This window comes from Macrobrachium nipponense, chromosome 3 (genome assembly GCF_015104395.2).
Source record: "Macrobrachium nipponense isolate FS-2020 chromosome 3, ASM1510439v2, whole genome shotgun sequence".
NCBI classification, from domain to species: domain Eukaryota; kingdom Metazoa; phylum Arthropoda; class Malacostraca; order Decapoda; family Palaemonidae; genus Macrobrachium; species Macrobrachium nipponense.
In genome coordinates, this window is record NC_087202.1 from 28,611,146 (window position 1) to 28,631,831 (window position 20,686).

Genomic DNA, 20,686 nt, shown 5'->3' on the forward strand with positions numbered 1-20,686 from the left:
TGTGTCTTAGCTGCTTTTATGATGATGTAGTGGGTGCCCCTTATTTTTTTTTGCTAGGGACACTTACAGATGTTTATAGATATTGATCTCATGATGTTACCCTTATTTTTATGCTAGGGGATACATCTTATTTATAATGGTTACGGGTTTGTATATTAATCATATACATTCCTTATATATTATCATTGTTGATTAATTTGTTCATTTGATTATTTTAATTGCTATTATATTTTTGATACATGCCTTTACACAGATACCATTTTGTTACATGTAAACCATACCTCTGTACATATGTAAATTACTTATGATAAGAACATGATTAGAATTAAGTGTAATTTAAGCATATTTTCTAATTTTGTATCACTGTGTATTTGTATCTTTTTAGCATTATATTCTTTTTTATATTTATTTTCTCTTTTATTTGAGACCTATTCTGATTTATTTTATTACTTTTGTTTACAATCTTGTGCTATTTCTCTGGTACGATTTCGCGCAGCGACACGAGCTGAGCCCAGAAAAGGGATTTTTTGACGTAAGGAAAAATCTATTTCTGGGCGATTGGCTCGTGTCGCCAGCGAAATCCACCCTACCCATCCCTTCGCCCAAGATTGTCTGCTAAAACTTCAGGATGGCCACCAGAGGCGCAGCAGTCGGCAGCATGGGATGGAGTAGTAGTAGTACGAGCTGCTCATCTGTGGGTCGGCTCTCCTCTTGGAGGGTTTTTGTAGTGGGAGATTTCTATTGGCATTTGGCTCGTGGTAGTGGTCTCACTCGCCTAGTGTTCATACCGACACACTCTTGGAGGGTGAGCGAGTCAGTTATACTGACCTTTTTCTTTATTTTATTTATTCTCTGGTATGTGTTAGTACATTTACCCTAGAAATAATAGATTAAAGGATATTTCGCTGGCGACACGAGCCAATCGCCCAGAAATAGATTTTTCCTTACGTCAAAATCCCTTAAATTCCCACCCTCCTCCCCTCAGGAGACAGGGTTCAGAGAAAATCTGAAGAAAATGGGAATGGTTCCGAGCACAGCGCCACGGGAACGGGTGGTGATCACCTGAACTACCAGTGTACTAGCGGTTGCCGCGAGTTTTGAAATTCTGCCAGTGCGACAAGAGGATAAGCTATATATATACCTGCCAGGTAAGTACAAGGAGGCGGTCCCAGGGTTACGACGGGTCCGGCTTACGACGTTCCGAGGTTACGACGATCGTTCTTAAATATTCATTGAAAAATCCGCCCTGGGTTATGACGCTTGTTCCGACGGATTACGACGCTGATGCTTCCGACGCTCCGAGTTTACGAGGCCTTTTAAAAAAACACATACTATGATAAGATAAGAATCCTTTATAGTTTAGCACAGTTTCTCTCTCTCTCTCTTCTCTCTCTCTCTCTCTCTCTCATCTCTCTCTCTCTCTCTCTCTCTCTCTCTCTCTCTCTCTCTCTCTCTTTGTATTTTCCAATGAAAATAATCACTATAATTCTCTCTCTCTCTCTCTCTCGTCTCTCTCTCTATCTCTCTCAGTCTCTCTCTCTCTCTCTCTCTCTCTCTTTGTATTTTCCAATGAAAATAATCACTATAATTCTTCTCTCTTCTCTCTCCAATGCTCTCTCTCTATACTTCCAAAGGATGTATGTTTTTTAGTATGATAAATAAATGATTTACTGTTTTCAAATATTAATGTTAATTTATACAGCAATAATATCAATTCATTAAAGAAAATACCATAGTGAATTAGTAAGATTTTAGCTTATATTTTAAAAAATTATGGAAGAATGAAGGAAATCCCAGTTCTTCTTCAAGTAACTTCCAGTAACCTTTTCTCGAGATTCAGGTACTAAAACTGTCAGATATATCAAGTTCTGTGACAGCCAGGAGGGGGAAAATTTGGGTGTGACAGCCAGGAGGGGGTGGGGGAAAATTTGGGGGAAGAGCTGCAGTGTTGCAATCACGTGGTCCCTGACATTTTCCCTCTCTCTCTCTCTCTCATTTACTGAGACTCGAGATTTTTTATGTACTTGTACTATTTGTTTTTAATACTTTCAAATAATAATAATAATTTTCATACATTCAACTTACCTGTCAGATATATACATAGCTATCGACTCCGTCGTCCCCGACAGAAATTCGAATTTCGCGGCACACGCTACAGGTAGGTCAGGTGATCTACCGGCCTGCCGCTGGGTGGCAGGACTAGGAACCATTCCCGTTTTCTAATCAGATTCTCTCTGTCGCTGGAATGTAACATATGTTTACTTTCCCTCCTGATTTGATTTTCGTGTTTCATCGCCATCGATCTTCTGGGCCAACTTTTACAGGGAAGTACTGATCGGTGGTTCGGCATACGCTTTTAATAACTTTTTAATAACTTTTAATGAATTAACTTCGAAGTTTTCGAAGAATAGAGGATGTGTAACTACCGAAGTTTTCGGTAGACAATTACATAGTTTGCAAGAAAGGGAAATATAAATATTTTATTCATTGATAAAGTGTATAAATGTTAGAATTTGATTGAGGAAAATAAGGTAACTTCCTATTTGAGGAAGTCAGAAAAACATAGAACTAGATATGTTTTTTTTTTTTAGAAGCTTTAATAGCTCTCGTTCTGACGAGCAGTTAGAATATTAACAGTACTAGTAGTGTAGTTTCCTCATCACCTTCTTACTTCACAGAAACTACAAATTCATTTGCAATTTGAAGATAAAGGAATGTAGCTCAAGATACGAGCTATTATAAGGTAAGAAGTGATTATAGTGTTCCCTTCCCCATTGGCAATAGAGGGTGCGTCTGATCGGCTCTTGTCTCGCTCCCAGGCCTAGACCTCTTCCAAGCTCACAGGCCCAGAGGAGAAGGAATGTCGAAAGCCTTACGGAGGTTACAGAGAATCCCATCGATCAGGCGTCCCCTCGGCAGGTTCTGTAGGACGTCCCAGACTGCCAGGGATAGCCATTGGAAAGGCATCCTAATTCAATGTGTTCCCCTTATTATTATCGTCTTGACGAATAAGGAGAAGAAACATTCAACGGCGTAGATTAAATGAAGATGCAAGATAATCTCTTTTATCTCGTCTGGCTATCGGAAACCTCAGAAGAGACGTGAGGAAAAAGGTTAGACATCATCATTCGTTAACAGTTGCGGTAGAGGCATTGCCCTATCCGGGTTCGTCCCCAGTACCAGTTGGACGGCATTGGGACGGGGGGGGGGGGGGGGGGGGGGGGGGGGGGGGGGGGGGGGGGGGGGGGGGGGGGGCTCTATCCCATGGGGGTTTGAAATAGTTATTTCATAAATTCCTCATCGGTACATGTATATGAAAATATATCTTATTCTGAGAAGAACGAATTAGATATTAAAGAATATTGTTGATCGAATGATATATGGATCTCTTTTAGTGATTGCACATATATATATAACTTTTAAGCTTCTAGCTCCTTGGGCATGAAGCTCCGGTAACGAGGCTCAATGCACCTAAAGCGTCTGAAACAAGGCGCAAAGCGCCTGAAACGAGGCGCAAAGCACCTGAAACGAGGCGCAAAGCACCTGAAGGGCCTGAATATAGGCGCAAAGCGCCTGAAGCACTATGAACCAGGATCTTCATCGGAATGGAAGTCCTTCTCATTCAGAAGAAAGGGAGGGCTATGTCGAAAATGGAAGTATTGTCGAATTCTAAGCAAGAACAAATGTACAAGAGATCGGAACCTTCCGCACACAGAACCTTCCGCACAAGCGGAACCTTCCAGAAGGCGGAAGATTCCAGATTCAAATAACCTTCCAGACGTACAGAACTTTCCAGGCGAGGATCGCCTTTCAGATGCTCGGAACTTTCCACAAGAAAACTTTCCAAGCGCGATAACGTTCTGCTAGGATCCAGGAGTATTCTGATCACGATACTCCTCCTAGGCGCCAGGAGGTATCGTATCGGAACGCGATACTCCCCTGCCAGGTCCGGAAGTGTTCCGTCACGATACTCCTCCAGGCGCCGGAGTATTCGGAACGCGCATAAGCTCCTGCCAGGCACCAGGAGTATTCGACGAGCACGATACTCCTCCCCGCGCCGGAATATTTCGAACGTGATACTCCTACCAGGCGCCAGGAGTATTCCGATCACGATACTTCTCCTAGGAAAGCGATACTTCTGCCAGGCGCCAGGAGTATTCCGAGCACGATACTCCTCCAGGCGCCAGGAGTATTCGGAGCGCGATACTCCTGCCAGGCGCCAGGAGTATTCCGAGGACGAGGAGTATTCCGATTGCGATACTCCTCCCAGGCGCCAGGAGTATTCTAGGCAAGATACTCCTGCTTAGCGCCAGGCACTTTCTCCTACAAGAAGAACCTGACAACCGCCAAGAGTCCTCCAGGCGAAAGGTGAAAGACATTCGAGGCTTCTCCTGATAGGGACGGGAGTTGTCGCACAGGCGGCCGTTCGCCCTTGTCAGGATCGTCTTAATGCAATAAAGGCAAGAGCAAGTACGGCTTTTTCCAGGCAGGGACTCAAGATGTAGCACAGGCTGCCGTAGCCCTTGTCAGGTTAGAGTCGGTACTGCTAAAACCCCTTCAACCTTTCGAAGGAAGCGCTCTCCTCCGGTTGCTCAATCTTCTCCCAACTTGAAGGAATGGAAGATAGAGTAGAATTGTGAGAATTAGTTCAGTATTAGTAAGAGGATATTAAAATCATCCTCCTTCTAAAAAATAATGCAACCAACATTTACAGAAAGAGGGGCAATCGTTTGGAAGTTGAACAAGATTCGTACGAGCTCTCATTCATTGATTAGAGGCTCTTCCGAATAAGAAAGGCGTAAAATACGGTATTATCTCCAAGATAATAAAAGCTGGAGAGATTCTCTTCGATCCTCGGTTGTCATTTGCGATCTCTTTCGACTAATACTCATCGGGATTATTGACGAAAAGAACGAAGAGAGTAAGATTTCCATTCTTTCTCTGCATGTCAGAGAAAGGAAAGAATGTCGTAGAAGGCTTGCTGTATACGACTACTGAATGACAAGTCATATACGCATACCATAGTTGCCTTTCTGGTTCGCTACGGATTTATCTATATCCTTACAGGATTTTCCTAGTAAGGACTTCGACTTAAAAGGTTTGTTACGACAATACCTACTCAGCTTCGGTATTTAACAAAGGTTGTTTGGCTTAAATTTGCATTATTGAGAGCTTTCTTAGACTCGAGAATAATTTTATTATATCCATTCATTGAAGGGAGTAACTGGCAACTCAGAATGAATGCAGCCAGGCAGTGAACGAGACGGCTGTAATTGTGAGCCAATCCAGTACCATCCGGTTCTCGGTCGTGAAGGGTTGGTTACATCTCTCTCTCCTAAGGGATCGAATGCTTCACCATATATTCCCCCTACAATAAGGGACTTAAACCACGAATTGAGGGGATTTTTAGGCAAACATGAATAACATCGTATTCGTTTTGCTAAGGATCTCTCTCTCTGCCTCGGCTGAGGAAATAATTTAGTAGAAAATTCACCTTAAGATAACGGTACGGTTAAGCCTTATGCACACACCGTGGTTAATTACAGAGTTCCTACTATCCTTACAGAGTTTCCTTGATGAATGCTGTTTACCACAATGTGACGGTATTATAAACTTATTTTAATTCGGCAGAGCACGATTTAACCTATTTGGAAACAGACAAGGAACGTAACGATCCTTACCAGGTTCGATGCGGGAATTTGCACGTCCGTGAGAACCTTTTTGATCGAACGATAATAACTGTTAACGTATGTTTAACATTTATTGGAAAGAGTTGTCAGACCCTGCGGAAAGTATTCACAGATCTCTTCGCAAGGCAAGAACATGAACGAGCTTCTTATAGATTGCTTCCGTTTCCTCGTAACAAGAGAGGTAGCAAGATCCGCCTCTTTAATTTAAATAGGGGAATAAACTTTAGTCTTTTTTCCCCTATTATATTTATTCTTAACATATATTAAATAAATGGGCGTCAAAGGAAGAAGATGAATGCATCATTTTGGCAATAAAAAGGTTGGATTCACAGAGGTCACGTTCTTCTTTCAGCATGTGTCGGAAGGTTTTCTAAGAGTAGAGATTTTATCGGATTCTATTATAAATATTGGACCTGAAAAACCTATCCACTCTGAGTCTGTCTGCGTGCAGACTGACCAGAAGTAAATATGAATGAGAGGATTTTTCAAGGGAAGTTTGATAATTCCTTTAAATATGTTAAAGACATAGAGTTGCTGCAGATCGTGCTAGATGGAAAGGGGAAACTGTCTCTTCCGATACCTCTGTGAACCACATAATGGTTTTCTTCCTTTCAGAGGGAAGAATCACCCTGGTATTTTATGCTATCAATGAACACAGTAACAAAAGATATACTCTGTCTCGACAAAGAATATTAGAGATAGTAGAGAATTAAGATCTTCGGGATCTTATACAATACCTCTATACGATAAGAGTAAGAGATCTTATACGTACTTAGAATGGGATCCTAATTTGGGCCTCAGATTCCGTGTTCTGACAAGATGGAACTGCTCCTAATCAAAATGTTTCTCTTGGTCCTAAATGATCAAAAGGACAAGGGAAATTTTGGGCTTTAGAATCTGGAATCAAATTCTATGAAGACTCGGCAATGGGTTCTGGCCAGCATAGTATGTTTGGCAAAAGAACTAAAGCCTTTTATTCCTGGATCAACGCTTTCAGATAGAGGTTTCGTTGTCCGGGTAATGTATTGACATTGTCATCTACAGAAGAAGACAAGGTTTAAACGTTTACTGACAGAGTCTTTGGAACGCGATGAGGGCTCAAACTACTTCCCAAAAGGGTCAGAGAGATACATTCAAGAGCTAGAAATCAGGAGTCCTACCAATTTCAGCTCAGAATCTCTTTAAGCTTCCAGGCTCCTTCCCTTCCTTCGGGCAAGGATATGGGAAGCTTCTGCAACGAGAAAACTCATCAACATTTAGGAGGAGAACTCGTTAGCAACGGAAGTATTCAATAAGGATCCTCCTCGGAGGAAGACTTGTCTCTCGGACTTTTAGATCTTCCCTATCGTCTACTGGATGTAGCTGACTAAATTTTGATGATGTGGCAGGAGCAATTAGCGTCTTTGGTAGGAGTACTTTCTAAAGAGCCTACTCGTAAAAAGGATGACAGGCTTCCGATTAAGAGATCCAAATACCGATCTCCTGTCGGGCGCGACGAACCCTACAGGGGAGTTGTCGCACAAGCGGGCCATCTCTGGGGGGAGCGGTGCATTAGGCAGGCGAGACGTGGGAAAGGAAGTAACTCCTGCCAAGCGTCTGGCGCCAACTAGGAGCCAGGCGCCAAGTAGGCGCAAAGAGCCTGACTTTACTGTAGATCGTTCTAGGCCCAGATCTTCATCCAAGCAACAAGAGCCAACTGGAGAAGAGAGAACTCCTGATAGTATACCGCCCCGCTAAGCGCAATATACTTGCCATTCGAAAGGCATTCCATGAGCGATACTCCTACCAAGCCACAGGAGTATTCGGAACTAGATGCGCCTTCCATAGGTCAGGAGTATTTGGGAAGAGATACTCCTGCCAGGCGCCTTGAGTACTCTGACCTCGATACTCCTCCCATGGCGCCAGGAGTATTCTAGACTTTTTACTCCTACCATGCGCCAGAGTATTCGAAGCGCGATGTTGCCTCCTACCAAGGCGACCAGGAGTATTCTGAGCTTAATACTCCTAACAGCGCCAGAGTATTTGGAGCGAGATGCGCCTTCCAGACGGCAGGAGTATTCGAGGAGTGTTACGACTGTCAGGCGCCAGGGAGTATTCCAAACAGGATACTCCTCGCGGCCAGCAGGCGCTAGGCGCCAGCCAGGCGCAAGCCAGGCGCTAGGCTTCATCCAGATGAGATCCAGTTCAAAGAAAGTCCTAGTCTTCTTTGAAACAATGGTGATCTCTAAAGCACTTCATAAGTGACTTGATGATACCTTCAAAACAGCTGAGAATTTAAAAGCTCATGAAGTGCGAGCTTTTGCAAATTCTTGTTCTTTTCGTAACAATATGTCAGGAAGACATATTAGCTTTAACATATGAGAGATGCAACTATGTGTTGACTGCTCATTACACGAAGGACTTCAAGTTAACATACGGGAGATCCTTCTCTCTTGGTTTATACGTATCAGCGGATACGTTGCTGGGATAAGGAGTCGACACTGATCCTTTAATAATGAGTTGAATTTATTTTAACTTAGTGATTTTTTTGAGGTTTGAAAGGAGTTTTGGGGGATAACTCTTTTTCAATTTTAGCGCGAACCCTCATGTTAGGAACAGGTGATCGGGATCGGTGTTGCGCTCCTTAGTTATGCCAATAGGCATAGGCATGTCATATAAGCGGATTAGCACCCATTGACAAATGCCAATTAGGCTCGACCGAGTAAGTAATAAGACCCCATCGGTAGACCCACGAGAACTCTTGGCCACAGATCACTATCTTGCTAAGGCTCTTGAGACGAAGCAGCAAGACCTCCTATGCAATAGCTAGGAAGTCGACCCTTCGTCTAGAAACACAGAGGAACCAAGGTCTATAAATACCTACAACACATGTTGTTTACCTGTCTAGTCAGGAGTTAGCTGTCTCTTGCCCTCCACAAAGGGTGTCAATCAGCTATGTATATATCTGACAGGTAAGTTGAATGTATGAAAATGATATTGTTATGATACAATAAAGTTTCATACATACTTACCTGGCAGATATATACGATTGAAGACCCACCCAGCCTCCCCGCAGGAGACAGGTGGAAGAGAGAATCTGATTAGAAAACGGGAATGGTTCCTAGTCCTGCCACCCAGCGGCAGGCCGGTAGATCACCTGACCTACCTGTAGCGTGTGCCGCGAAATTCGAATTTCTGTCGGGGACGACGGAGTCGATAGCTATGTATATATCTGCCAGGTAAGCATGTATGAAACTTTATTGTATCATAACAATATCATAATAATAGTAATAATAACTGTAATTTATTACAAAATTCATATGTGATAGTATTTTAAAGAAATACAATACGTACTAATCTATCCATGTCACTTTTAATTAAGGTTAACTCTCTCTCTCTCTCTCTCTCTCTCTCTCATCGTCTCTCTCTCCCTCTCGTCTCTCTCTCCTTCTTCTCTTCTTCCTCCTCTCTCTCTCTCTCTCTCTCTCTCTCTCTCTCTCTCTCTCTTTTTTGCCACACAAGATGATAATGGGTCATAGTGTTAACTCCCTCCCTCTCTTTCGCTGGAAGCGTTATAAGTATTTTTTGAGAGAACAGAGAGAGATAAACAAACATCTCTCTCTCTCTCTCTCTCTCTCTCTCTCTCTCTCTCGCTCTCTTTCTCATCCTCTCCTCTCATCTCCCCCTCTCCTCTCTACTCTCTCTCTCTCTCTCTTTTACCGAGATGAAAGAATTTTTATGGTACTAGTATGTAAAATGTTTATTGATAATTTCAGTTATTTAATAATAATAATAATAATAATAATAAAACTTTAATTACAAAATTCATAATGGTCGTATTTTAAAGAGATGAAAATGACCTTTCCATTTCACTTGTAAGGATAATTCCTCTTTCTTACTGAGATGAGGGAACTTTTTATGGTAGATGCACGTGTTTATTATATTTTCAAATAATAATAATAGAAGTAGTAATAATACAATAACTAATTTCAAAAGAAAATTCTTCCCTTTGTCTTTTTCTGTATCAATTTCCCACCTCAACTCCAGTGACACTCGAGCTTAACAATGCCATACAATGGTCAACGAATTTAATGGTTTTTATGTAATCTCTCTCTCTCTCTCTCTCTCTCTCTCTCTCTCTCTCTCTCTCTCTCTCTCTCTCTCTCTCTCTCTCTTACTGAGATGAGATCATTTTCATGGACGTGTATGTAATAGTTTATCATTTTAATATTTTCCAATAATAATACTATGAGTACAAAATTCATATCTGAGTATTTTAAATACAATAATCATTCCATTTCTCTCTTTTAAATACTGTAAGGATAAGGATAACTCTCTCTCTCTCTCTCTCTCTCTCTCTCTCTCTCTCTCTCTCTCTCCACAAGATACTTGTCATACATTTGGTGTTTCTATTTCTTCCTTTTATCTCTCTCGCTCTCAGCAAAAGAATTGATAGACAGACAAACATAATTGCACAGTCCTCTCTTTCTCTCTTCTCTGGAGAAATATATGTATTTATGGGAGGGGGAAAAAGTTGCCTACAGACATTCATTTCAATCTATGAAACCGTAAAGAGTTATTTCTCTCTCTCTCTCTCTCTCTCTTGTATTTTAATGAAAATATACAGTAATTGTGAAAAACACAGTGTTGCACATGAAAAAAGTAAATTAGTGATAATTTTTGAGATACGGCCCTAAGAAAAATTGCAAATTAGTAGTGAAATTTTCCCTGTGGACATGTTTTCAAGAACGTCATTCCGGCTTAACGACGATTTTCGGGTTCTTACGATGCGTCTTTAGAACGGAACCCCCGTCGTAACCCGGGGACTGCCGTATGCATAAAACTTTATTGTATCATAACAATATCATGTTATTGAAAAAGTAACTCAATTCTGACTCAAATTTAAACAATTATTTTTTGGAATTAGAACGTTCTTTTAAGTCCTGTATTATGACGTCATGACATCTTGACTTTCGTACCTATTGTAAATAATTGCTTTACTCAACTTTCTTGCAGAACAGTTTACCAGTTATTCATGCAGATTATCAGCTCTTAATGTAATTGGTATAATTGTAATGTGCATATATATCTTTATTATTTACTTTTTGGATATATGAAGATGTTTTACTCCCGGATTATCGCCGTAGTGTGACACAATCGTTTTCGGTCCCTGGGCCTCTGTTTTCGCACCATAAGAAATTATGGTGCTGAATTTGCAATGACCAGAAAGTCGTTAAAAGAGGACAGTTAGCATTGAGGGGCATATGTTTTGAATGAGAAAAATACAAATTTATTCAATAGCTAGCTTGTAAAAAATACTTGATTACAAAAAACTTGATTGACAACTAAGCAGCATACCTACTATGGGTTTCAGAGACAGTGCAAGCACGTTTTTGGGCAATACCTATTTCTGTAACGAACACTCGTATCAGAAACAAGATTTTTTGCTATAGTGCATTACCACCCAGTGCCGTAATTTATAAGGGTATCGTGAATCACTAATCGTAAAGAATAACTACACTTGTCCTTGTACCAAGAGACAAAAACTCCATTATGCAGAAATGGATACGAACACGCGTATAAAGCTCCACCTACCCTCTCCCCCCCCTCCACCGCCACCCCTTTCCTTCTTCGTTCCTTTCGCCCCCCCCCCTTCCTTTCCTCGCTCTCTCTCTCTCTCTCGCTCCACTCTCTCTCTACCTCTCTCTCCTCTCTCTCTCTCTCTCTCTCTCTCTCTCTGTTGCCATTCGGTATGTGTTGACCCTCCAAAACTGGGTATAAGCCTACACACAAAACGTTGAAATTGGTAAAATTAGGCTATGTATTGGAAGTATATATACATAAATATTAAAGCAATTTTATCATTATTGCATGGTGCACGATTAGAAACATTTCCTCTTCCAATACCTCTATAATTCAAATGGCAGACTTTTTGTTATATCTACGAAACCAACAGAAACTAGCGGTTTCTACCATCAAAGGATACCGCAGTATGCTGACATCCGTTTTCCGTCATAGGAACACTGACGTATCGGGGAACAAGGATCTCTCGGACCTCATAAGGTCTTTCGAGACGACTAAGAGAAAGGACAGTCCAACCCCCTCTTGGAATTTTGATGTCCTGACGTTTCTAACTTCGAGTAGGTTCGAACCCCTCGACAAGGCTTCATGGAAGGATCTCACCAAGAAGACTCTATTCCTGGTTGTGTTGGGAACAGCCAAGAGAATAGGAGAGTTGCAAGCCTTTAGCAAGAATGTAGGCTTCAGGGGGAGAATGCAGTCTGCTCGCTGCAACTAGGTTTTCTCGCCAAAAATGAGAATCCTTCTCACCCATGGCCTAGATCCTTTACCATCCCAGGGTTATCTCATTTAGTAGGACAGGAAAAGGAGAGAGGCCTTTGTCCAGTGAGAGCCCTAAAGTTTTATATACAGAGAACCAAACACTTAAGAGGACAGACGGACAACCTCTGGTGTTTGGTAAAGAAGCCTTCACTACCTTTGTCGAAGAACGCACTGGCGTTCTTTATCAAAGACTTGATAAGGGAAGCTCACCAGAACTGTGACGAGAAAAGCTTCCCAATCCTCAAAGTCAGGCCGCACGAAGTAAGAGCTGTGGCGACTTCGATGGCGTATCGACACAACAAGTCGATGAAGGCTATTTTAGAAGCAACTTTTTGGAGAAGCAAGTCTATCTTCGCAGATTGTTACCTCAAAGAGGTACAGACCCAATATGAATATTGTTGCTCCCTGGGTCCGTACGTTGCCTCCGGCACTGTAGTTGGAGAAGGTGCTACTACCTCTAACCCATAACCTTTTTTATACCCTTGCTTTTCTTGAACTTGGTATCACAGGTTGTCTGTGAAGGTTGTCGCAACCTTCCACAGTCTGGGGGATGCAAGTCTAGGTTAAGTTTTTATGGTGTGTGTTTTTAGTGTGTTAGTTGGTCAGGTGGTCAGCTCATTGTCCATGGCTTTGCCGGGATAGCAAGGGTGGTGGTCTAGTCATGTTAAGGTCGAGGACCGTGTGACAGCCCCACAGAGACTTTCTACAGCCCCTTGAGTGGATCGCTGGGTCTCTCAAGGAATGCAGGCTAATGAGGCAGGAAAACTTTGAAGCCAGCTTCCTTATCAGGTAAGAACCAGATTATTAGTTTCAGCTAAATTGTAGCGATTAATAATTGTACGAATTCCCAACGGTGTTGAGGTTCTCTAACCCACCACCAAAGGTGTCAATCAGCTATATATATGTAACTACGGTAAAATTACAGTTTCAACCAATTATGGGAAACTGGAATAAAAATATATTTGTTGCATCAGAAATAATGTAGTTTCCAACGGATTTAACATTTATTCTGACTGCAAACCATCCGATTTAGAGATTTACTATAAGTAATTGGAGTTAAAAAAACGAGTTTTTCCAGAAAAAGGTAAATGTCCAGGAAAAGGCCGCACCCGTTTTTCAAGTATTAACGATGAAAAATGGCAAAAAACTACCAGATTGGTGTTGCACATCGCATAGAAACATGAGGAAATGAATAAAAAAGAAACTAAGAGTAACTCTTACACAAAATCTAAGCATAAACCTACTACTTCAATTATGGGGGATCCCAGTGGGAAGCGGGGTTTTTTGGGTGGGGGGAGGAGGAGAAAAGGGATTTTCGGGCACTACCGAACCTAATACAACCACCTAACCTTGCCTAGGGCCCTGTACCCCTACCTAGGCCTAGCGGGGGGGCTCCGCCCCCCCTGCGATCCCCCCTTAAGGCCACAGTGATTTTAGGGGCACTACCGAACCTAATACAACCACCTAACCTTACCTAGGGCCCTGTTCCCCTACCTAGGCCTAGCGGGGGGCTCCGCCCCCCCTGCGACCCCCCTTAAGGCCACTACCTAACATCCATCAAACCAAATCCAAAGTGATGGTACTGCTGTATACATCGTTATACTACCACCATTATAATATACTCTATAAATTAATGAAGCTTACCTTGAACTGTTGGTTGATAAAGATGTGCTGCTGCTTTGAGGAAAACGTGAAGCCGTTGCAAGGTTCCCTGACATGCAACTTAAAGTAGGATGTGGCCAGGTACCCGACGACCACATTGCACTGCAAACAATCGGTAGGAAATCGAAGGTCTGTCAAAATTAATGCCAGAAGGGCCAGCCACTGCCTCTGCCATAGGTACAGGAAGACAAAATGCCGTTTTTTGCTTCATTATTCGAGTATTCAGTCAAACAAGGATACCAGTGGACACTAGACAGGTAACTTTTTTTACTCCGCTGAAATGCTAGTGAAACTTAGTTTTCGACTAAAGTCGTTCGTAATTGGTTATGAAACCCATGACGTCATAACGATGTCACACCTCTCAGCCAATAATGAGTAACTGGAACTGCTTTTGTTTGCGTAAGAAAGTAAGTTAAAGGGCTCATTAAAAGTAAACATTACCGTAGAGGAAACACCTCTCCCGACTTAAGAAAAAATTCGAGGTAAAAACTTAATATTTTTTTTTCTCTGTAAGTATGCATGAGCGACAATAATGTATTGAGAAGAAGTGTTTTGTTATCACGTGCTTTACTCGGGAAAAATATCAATATAATAGATTTCCCATAATGGTTGAAACTGTAATAATACCGTAACTACCAGGGAAGTTAGATATTTAAAAATGGTATTTTAATTTTAAACTAAGTTTTTAAATATACTACCTGGTAGTTATATATATATAAAGGTCCCTCCCTCCTCCCCTCTGAGAACAGGGGCATGGAATTTCTGAGGACAAATGGGAATGGTTCCAGGTACCTGGATAGAGGGAGCACAGGTATGATCACCTGACTGTCTATCAGCGATAGCCGCGAATTTTGAATTTCTGCCATGCGTGCGACGAATCGGCGGGTTAAAGCTATATATATATAACTACCAGGTAAGTATATTTAAAAACTTATTTTAAAATGAAAATACCATTTTTATTAACATAATCGTTGCTTAAACACTATAGCCAAAAACAACTGACGCAAACAGTTGTTTTGCTGCCACAATCAAACCAAATCTGATAACAACAATATTTTGCTTGCATTTCAGCCATTGTACGATAGAAAAAAATTACCATAGTTATGTTACAAATGGCATTAAGTAGAACAGGACTTGAATATTTTTTTTCGTATTTTACTTTTAGTATTTGCTGTGGAGGAAATATTGGCAAGGAAATTTAGTACGTATTACACATGGTAGAACTGGTGGCTGATGCAAGTAAATTTACATATGAAGATCCGTTCTCTTTTCTATCATTAGAAATATAGAAGCAAACCCACACCTTCCTCTAGCAAGGGGAGGAAGGAAACCACTGACAATAAGACAATCCCAACTCTTAGATTCATCATAGCCTATTTTTGTATGATGTCATGTTTACCTCACTCCTTTGAAAAAGCCCAGAAGTTTGACAGTTGATCATGCAGTTCCTAAAGTACTCTGATCAGTATGTCAGAGGGATGGTGCTCTTCCTCGCTCTATCGACCAGGAAGAGGAACCCAGATGCGGCAAACTTCAGTCAGTTCAGACTCACTCAGATTTCTCCCTCCAATGATTGAGTCTTCCCAATGTGAAGGACTGATGATTTGTATATCATGTAGGAATAAATCACACATTTTTAAAGTAATTTGTATTTTTCCTAATACAAACTTGCAGTCTTACTTACATTACATTTCATGCCCACCTCATGCCACCCCTCAATCTGATACCTTGGTCGAAAGGCAAATTGGAATGTTTACTTCTGGGCAGGTAGTAATCCCACCTACTAGACAGTGGTTAACTGCTTAACCACCTTGTTTAAAAGTTTAATGGTCATTTTCAGCTTTGGTGAAAGTGATTCATATTGTAAAGGACTTCAGGTTTGTATACTAGTTAGGAAAAATAGAAATTACTCTGAAAATATGTAATATCAAGATTACATGATTACAATTACCAAAATACTAATGCTAGAGTTCTTAGATTTTATGTGAACTTTTTTTCAGGAATTTTTGATTTTTGAGGAACTACTACTTAATTAACTTCCAATTTTATAAATGAGAAGATTAAGGGAATTTGATATTTTGTTGAAATGTGTTGAAATATTTCTGGGAGAAATGGAGAGTTCATTTGTGAAGGTTCATTAATTTTGTAGAATATATTTGCCACCTTTTCTGTATGTTACAGACATTTAATTAGGTGTTTAAACTTTTAATTATACTTACATTCAAGTTGTATTTTAATTGAATAATTTTTTTCAGAAATGTTTGATTTTTGATCGTAATGAATTCTGGAAAAGAAAACTGGTTGATGACAAGGAAGCCATTTTTTGCCACAAGTTGGTGAGTATTATGCTCATTACAGTAGTAATATGGGTTTTAGTGTATTAGAAATTGGTTAGTTAACATTAATGATTTAAGCCCTTGATTGAAAGACGTAAGTATGGTATATACATTATACAGTCTGACCTACATCTGGCACTCTATGGTCCAGTAACTCCCATGATTCGGAAAGTTTTATAATTAGCCACCATTAGTTCTTGAGCGGCAAGGAGGGCAGCGTCAAATGTCATTTCAGTTTTTGGATTTTTTTTAATATGGAACAGATTCTTGCTCTGTTGTAAGTACTTAAGCACAGTTTATTTCCAATAAAAACATTTTGTTAAGCTATAAAATATACAGCATCCAAAAGAACCATAATTTTCATTTATACTCGTGTATCATCTGATCTCGTGTATCATGTGAACATTAAAATTTCATCCAAAATTAGATTCCATCATATACTTGTGTATAGTACAAGATGTGTTTTGAATAGATTACACCAGGATTTCTATTTCAGTCTTGAATTTGGTAGATACCACTAATAATGCTCAGCTTTTAACTAAGAAATAGGCCTAGAAACAGTAGTCCATTAGGTTAAATGCAAATTTCATACATTAAATCAAGTTTATGAATAATGTGACTTGTCTGAAAATTCATTATTATTATGATGATTAACCACCACTTACTACTGGATGCAAGACACCCATAAATAGAGGCAGTCCCTTATTAATTGGGGGGGGGGTTTCTGTTCCCGATGGCATGACGATAACCGAAAATTGGCGATAATAGCACTTATTGGTGCTGATAACCTGGGATTGGTGCCCAATAACTGGTGATCAGCACATATTTGCACCGAAAATCCATTTATTATTGTTGTCGCTAGACAAGTGCTGTAAAACCGGGGGACTGCCTATAATAACAAGTACTGACATCAACAATCAAATTGAGAAATATTTGCTGATGTCAGTTACCATAACTAGCACACGTTTGTTAAGTGTTAAAAATTTTTCATTTGTTCCTATAAGATATACAAACCATCAGTCCTTACAATAGAAATTGCCTGATGGGTAACTTTGATACATCCGCTGAAATCTTCAAGTAAGGGGGTTTGGTAGTTAACTACTGGTTTGGTCGTTGGTAGTCCCTCTGACGGAACATAAACATTCCAGTTTGCTTTCAGCTGTCATAGTGGAAAGACTAGTACACCGCTCTCTACTAGACTGTTTTGCTGATTTCCTCTTCAATCCTGGTAAGATTTTTCTTGATACTTTTGTATAATTGTGAATATATTGGTTGTATAAGTGTGTGTTGTGATGAATGCACAACAAACCCTAGATTTCAGCCTATGCTGACTTCTGCCCCCAGCCATGAGTGTAATAATTTATAGTATGTGTGTGGAATGCTCTGTTTGGTCCGCATCCCAGGGGGGGAAGTACACCACAAGAAGGAAATACAGTCATACCCCTACATACGAAAGTCCCTACGTACGAAAAATCCAGGTTACAAAGGCAAAGACAAAGATTTTTTTGCTTCTGTGTATGAAAATAGGTTGCGAAAGGGTAAAGTCTGAGATTTGCGCGGGCCACTGAGAACAATTTTAAAAGTGGCTCACCGCCAACTCAGTAGACTCACCACCATCCTCCTGCTCTCCCATTGGTTCCTGATGTTAGTCACTGCCGTAAGATCCTGCTCTCCTATTGGTCAGCATCTGTCCCATCATGCCTCTTTGTAAAGGCGTTCCTCGACCATTTTTTGCGGCAGCGTTATCTTAAACACCTGGAATTCGTTCGATCACATAGATTTCGTTTGTTAAAGTAAATTCGTATTAGTGATTTCTCTTTCGTTGTACTGTAAGTTACTTTATCGTGTTGTGTGTGAACTTAATTACAGTGGGGCATCGCTTATTCACGGATCAGTATTCACGGATCCAGTTAATCACGGGTTTTTTCTTGGACCGTTTCTCATGTTACATCACTGGTATGAATCACTGCATCACGGGTTTGTTGTGTTGCGTATGCGATGTTTTTCGGTAGGCTAACCCTCGGCCGTGGTCCGATAACTACCAACATTCATTTAAAGACTCATATAATGATATTAACTGACAATAAAGGTAATAAAACCATTCTCACCTAATATATTATTGTCCTATCTTCGAAATAAATAGCCTATTCAAGGTTTATGTATGACGTTCATTGGTAGGCTAAGCGTAGTTGCAGTGCGATAACCACCAAGTACACAAACATTCACATTATGATATTAACTGACAATAAAGGTAATAAAACCATTCTTACCATATATATTATAGTCATATCTTCATAATAAATAGCCTATTCAAAGAATAATTCCACATCATTTCACTCAACTTATCGTCGGAGTGGCCAGCCACAAAATGTAAGCATATGCCTTTACGTATGAAAATGGTTTATGTATACGGTTGCGTTCAAAGCGACATTTTTTGTTTGATAAACTTTTAGAAATTTTAATAGTAGTGGTAGTATAATTACAGTAGTAATAACATTAAGGCTAAAATTAATTCGAACTTCATTATTATTTTGGCAGTATTCGTATATAACTTCTCTGAACAATGAAGTCATACAAACGCTATTTGTCATAGATTATCGTAAGTATTGCTGTTTGTTATTGGCGACGAAGCGTAAACGAAATACATAAAAGCATTTTTTACCTTATATATTATCGTCATATCTTCATAATAAAAAGGCTATTCGTGGAGTAATTCCATATCAGTGAAATCAATTTTATCTATGCGAGGCCAGCCAGCTGACAAAATGTACGTACGTATATGAAAATCAAATTATGGTAGCGTTCACAGCAAGATTATCTTTCGAAATTTTTATAGTACTATTCATGCTACGTAGTAATAATGTTTGGAATATACGTAACATTAATTTTCAATACAAAATATCATCGTTATTTTGGTAGTGAATAATAGTTTAGAATTATCATACATACACTGCATTGTTATGGGTTTGTGCCAGTGATAAAAACAACCAAAATAACGTTCTCCTTTAAGTCGTCATATCTTCATAATAAAAAGGCTATTCGTGGAGTAATTCCATATCAGTGAAATCAATTTTATCTATGCGAGGCCAGCCAGCTGACAAAATGTAAGTACGTATATGAAAATCAAATTATGGTAGCGTTCACAGCAAGATTATCTTTCGAAATATTTATAGTACTATTCATGCTACGTAGTAATAATGTTTGGAATATATTTAACATTAATTTTCAATACAAAATATCATCGTTATTTTGGTAGTGAATAATAGTTTAGAATTATCATACATACACTGCATTGTTATGGGTTTATGGCAGTGATAAAACAACCAAAATAACGGTCTCCTTTAAGTCAACGCGTTTAGGAAAAACATGACATAGAATCGACTTTGCGACTTCGTTCACTTTGATATTTTTAACGATACAATAACTATCATTTGTACTACTAAAACCATCTTCACATAAGTAATTTTTCGTAAGATATGTGTTGTTGCAAAAGCTAGCTTATACATAAAAGGCTTTTATAATTTAAGTCATCTTAGATGTACATATGTACCCAAACTCATTGTGGGGAAATTTACTACTGTTTCCTCGGATATTGAAATACTTTAGCATCATTCAAACACTTTAATAATATAATGCATAAATACTAGGCTATACATATTTACATCGTATACAAATACTACATACAGTTATATACACATACTTTTATATACAAAGTTAACAGTTATATACACATACTTTTATATACAAAGTTAATCATATGAGTAGTGATCAGACGACAGCTGTGCACTGGACTACATACGTACTACTTGGAAGATAAAACAAACAAAAATTTTGTTGTTGTTAGTCGCCGGGATAGATTAACATTTTTCCAGAGATTAAAGAGCTTAATTTTGTTTTGAAGGTATGTCAACCGCGTTAGTAAATAGGTATCATCTTCTAAGGAAATTTTTTTTTCTCTCTCTCTTTTTGCGGAAGAATCTTCAAGCCATTTTGCATTCAAAGTAATGAGAAGGAATCATTATATTCTTCATGAAATCAGTAAAATACTTACACTAATAATAAAAACTAAAACTACGTACTGTATGCAAAACACATACATCATCGTTAGCTTCGTGTGTGTAAACGTTCATTCTAAGAAATTACAGAGTAGTATAACTAACACCTGATTGGTTGGTTGGTAGCCATGGAGATCTGTTATCCAATGACTGCCCTCTGCTTCTGTTCTATTTATAGACATATGCCATGGATGGCACTAGGTTTGAACGTTACCATGTTCGTGATTTTCTGACTGCTGACGGCAACAATTACTCAATAATTTTCTTTATATAATAATTCCTTCGTGAAAACAATAATATAATAACGCGGTTGACATACCTTCAAAACAAAATTCAGCTCTTTAATCTCTGGAAAAATGTTATCTATCCCGGCGACTAACAACAACAAAATTTTTGTTTGTTTTATCTTCCAAGTAGTACGTACGTAGTCCAGTGCACAGCTGTCGTCTGATCACTACTCATATGATTAACTTTGTATATAAAAGTATGTGTATATAACTGTTAACTTTGTATATAAAAGTATGTGTATATAACTGTATGTAGTATTTGTATACGATGTAAATATGTATAGCCTAGTATTTATGCATTATATTATTAAAGTGTTTGAATGATGCGAAAGTAT

The 20,686-nt window shown here is 39.5% G+C and overlaps 1 protein-coding gene across 1 annotated transcript in view; it reads left to right on the forward strand.

Moving 5' to 3' along the window:
- LOC135222179 (uncharacterized) overlaps nt 1-20,686 on the forward strand; it is a 232,737-nt gene that overhangs the window by 19,048 nt on the left and 193,003 nt on the right. Inside the window, exon 2 of the mRNA XM_064260338.1 lies at nt 15,929-16,009. Within this exon, the coding sequence (XP_064116408.1) occupies nt 15,951-16,009 (59 nt within the window). The 5' untranslated portion in view covers nt 15,929-15,950. The remainder of the gene's footprint in view (nt 1-15,928; nt 16,010-20,686) is intronic.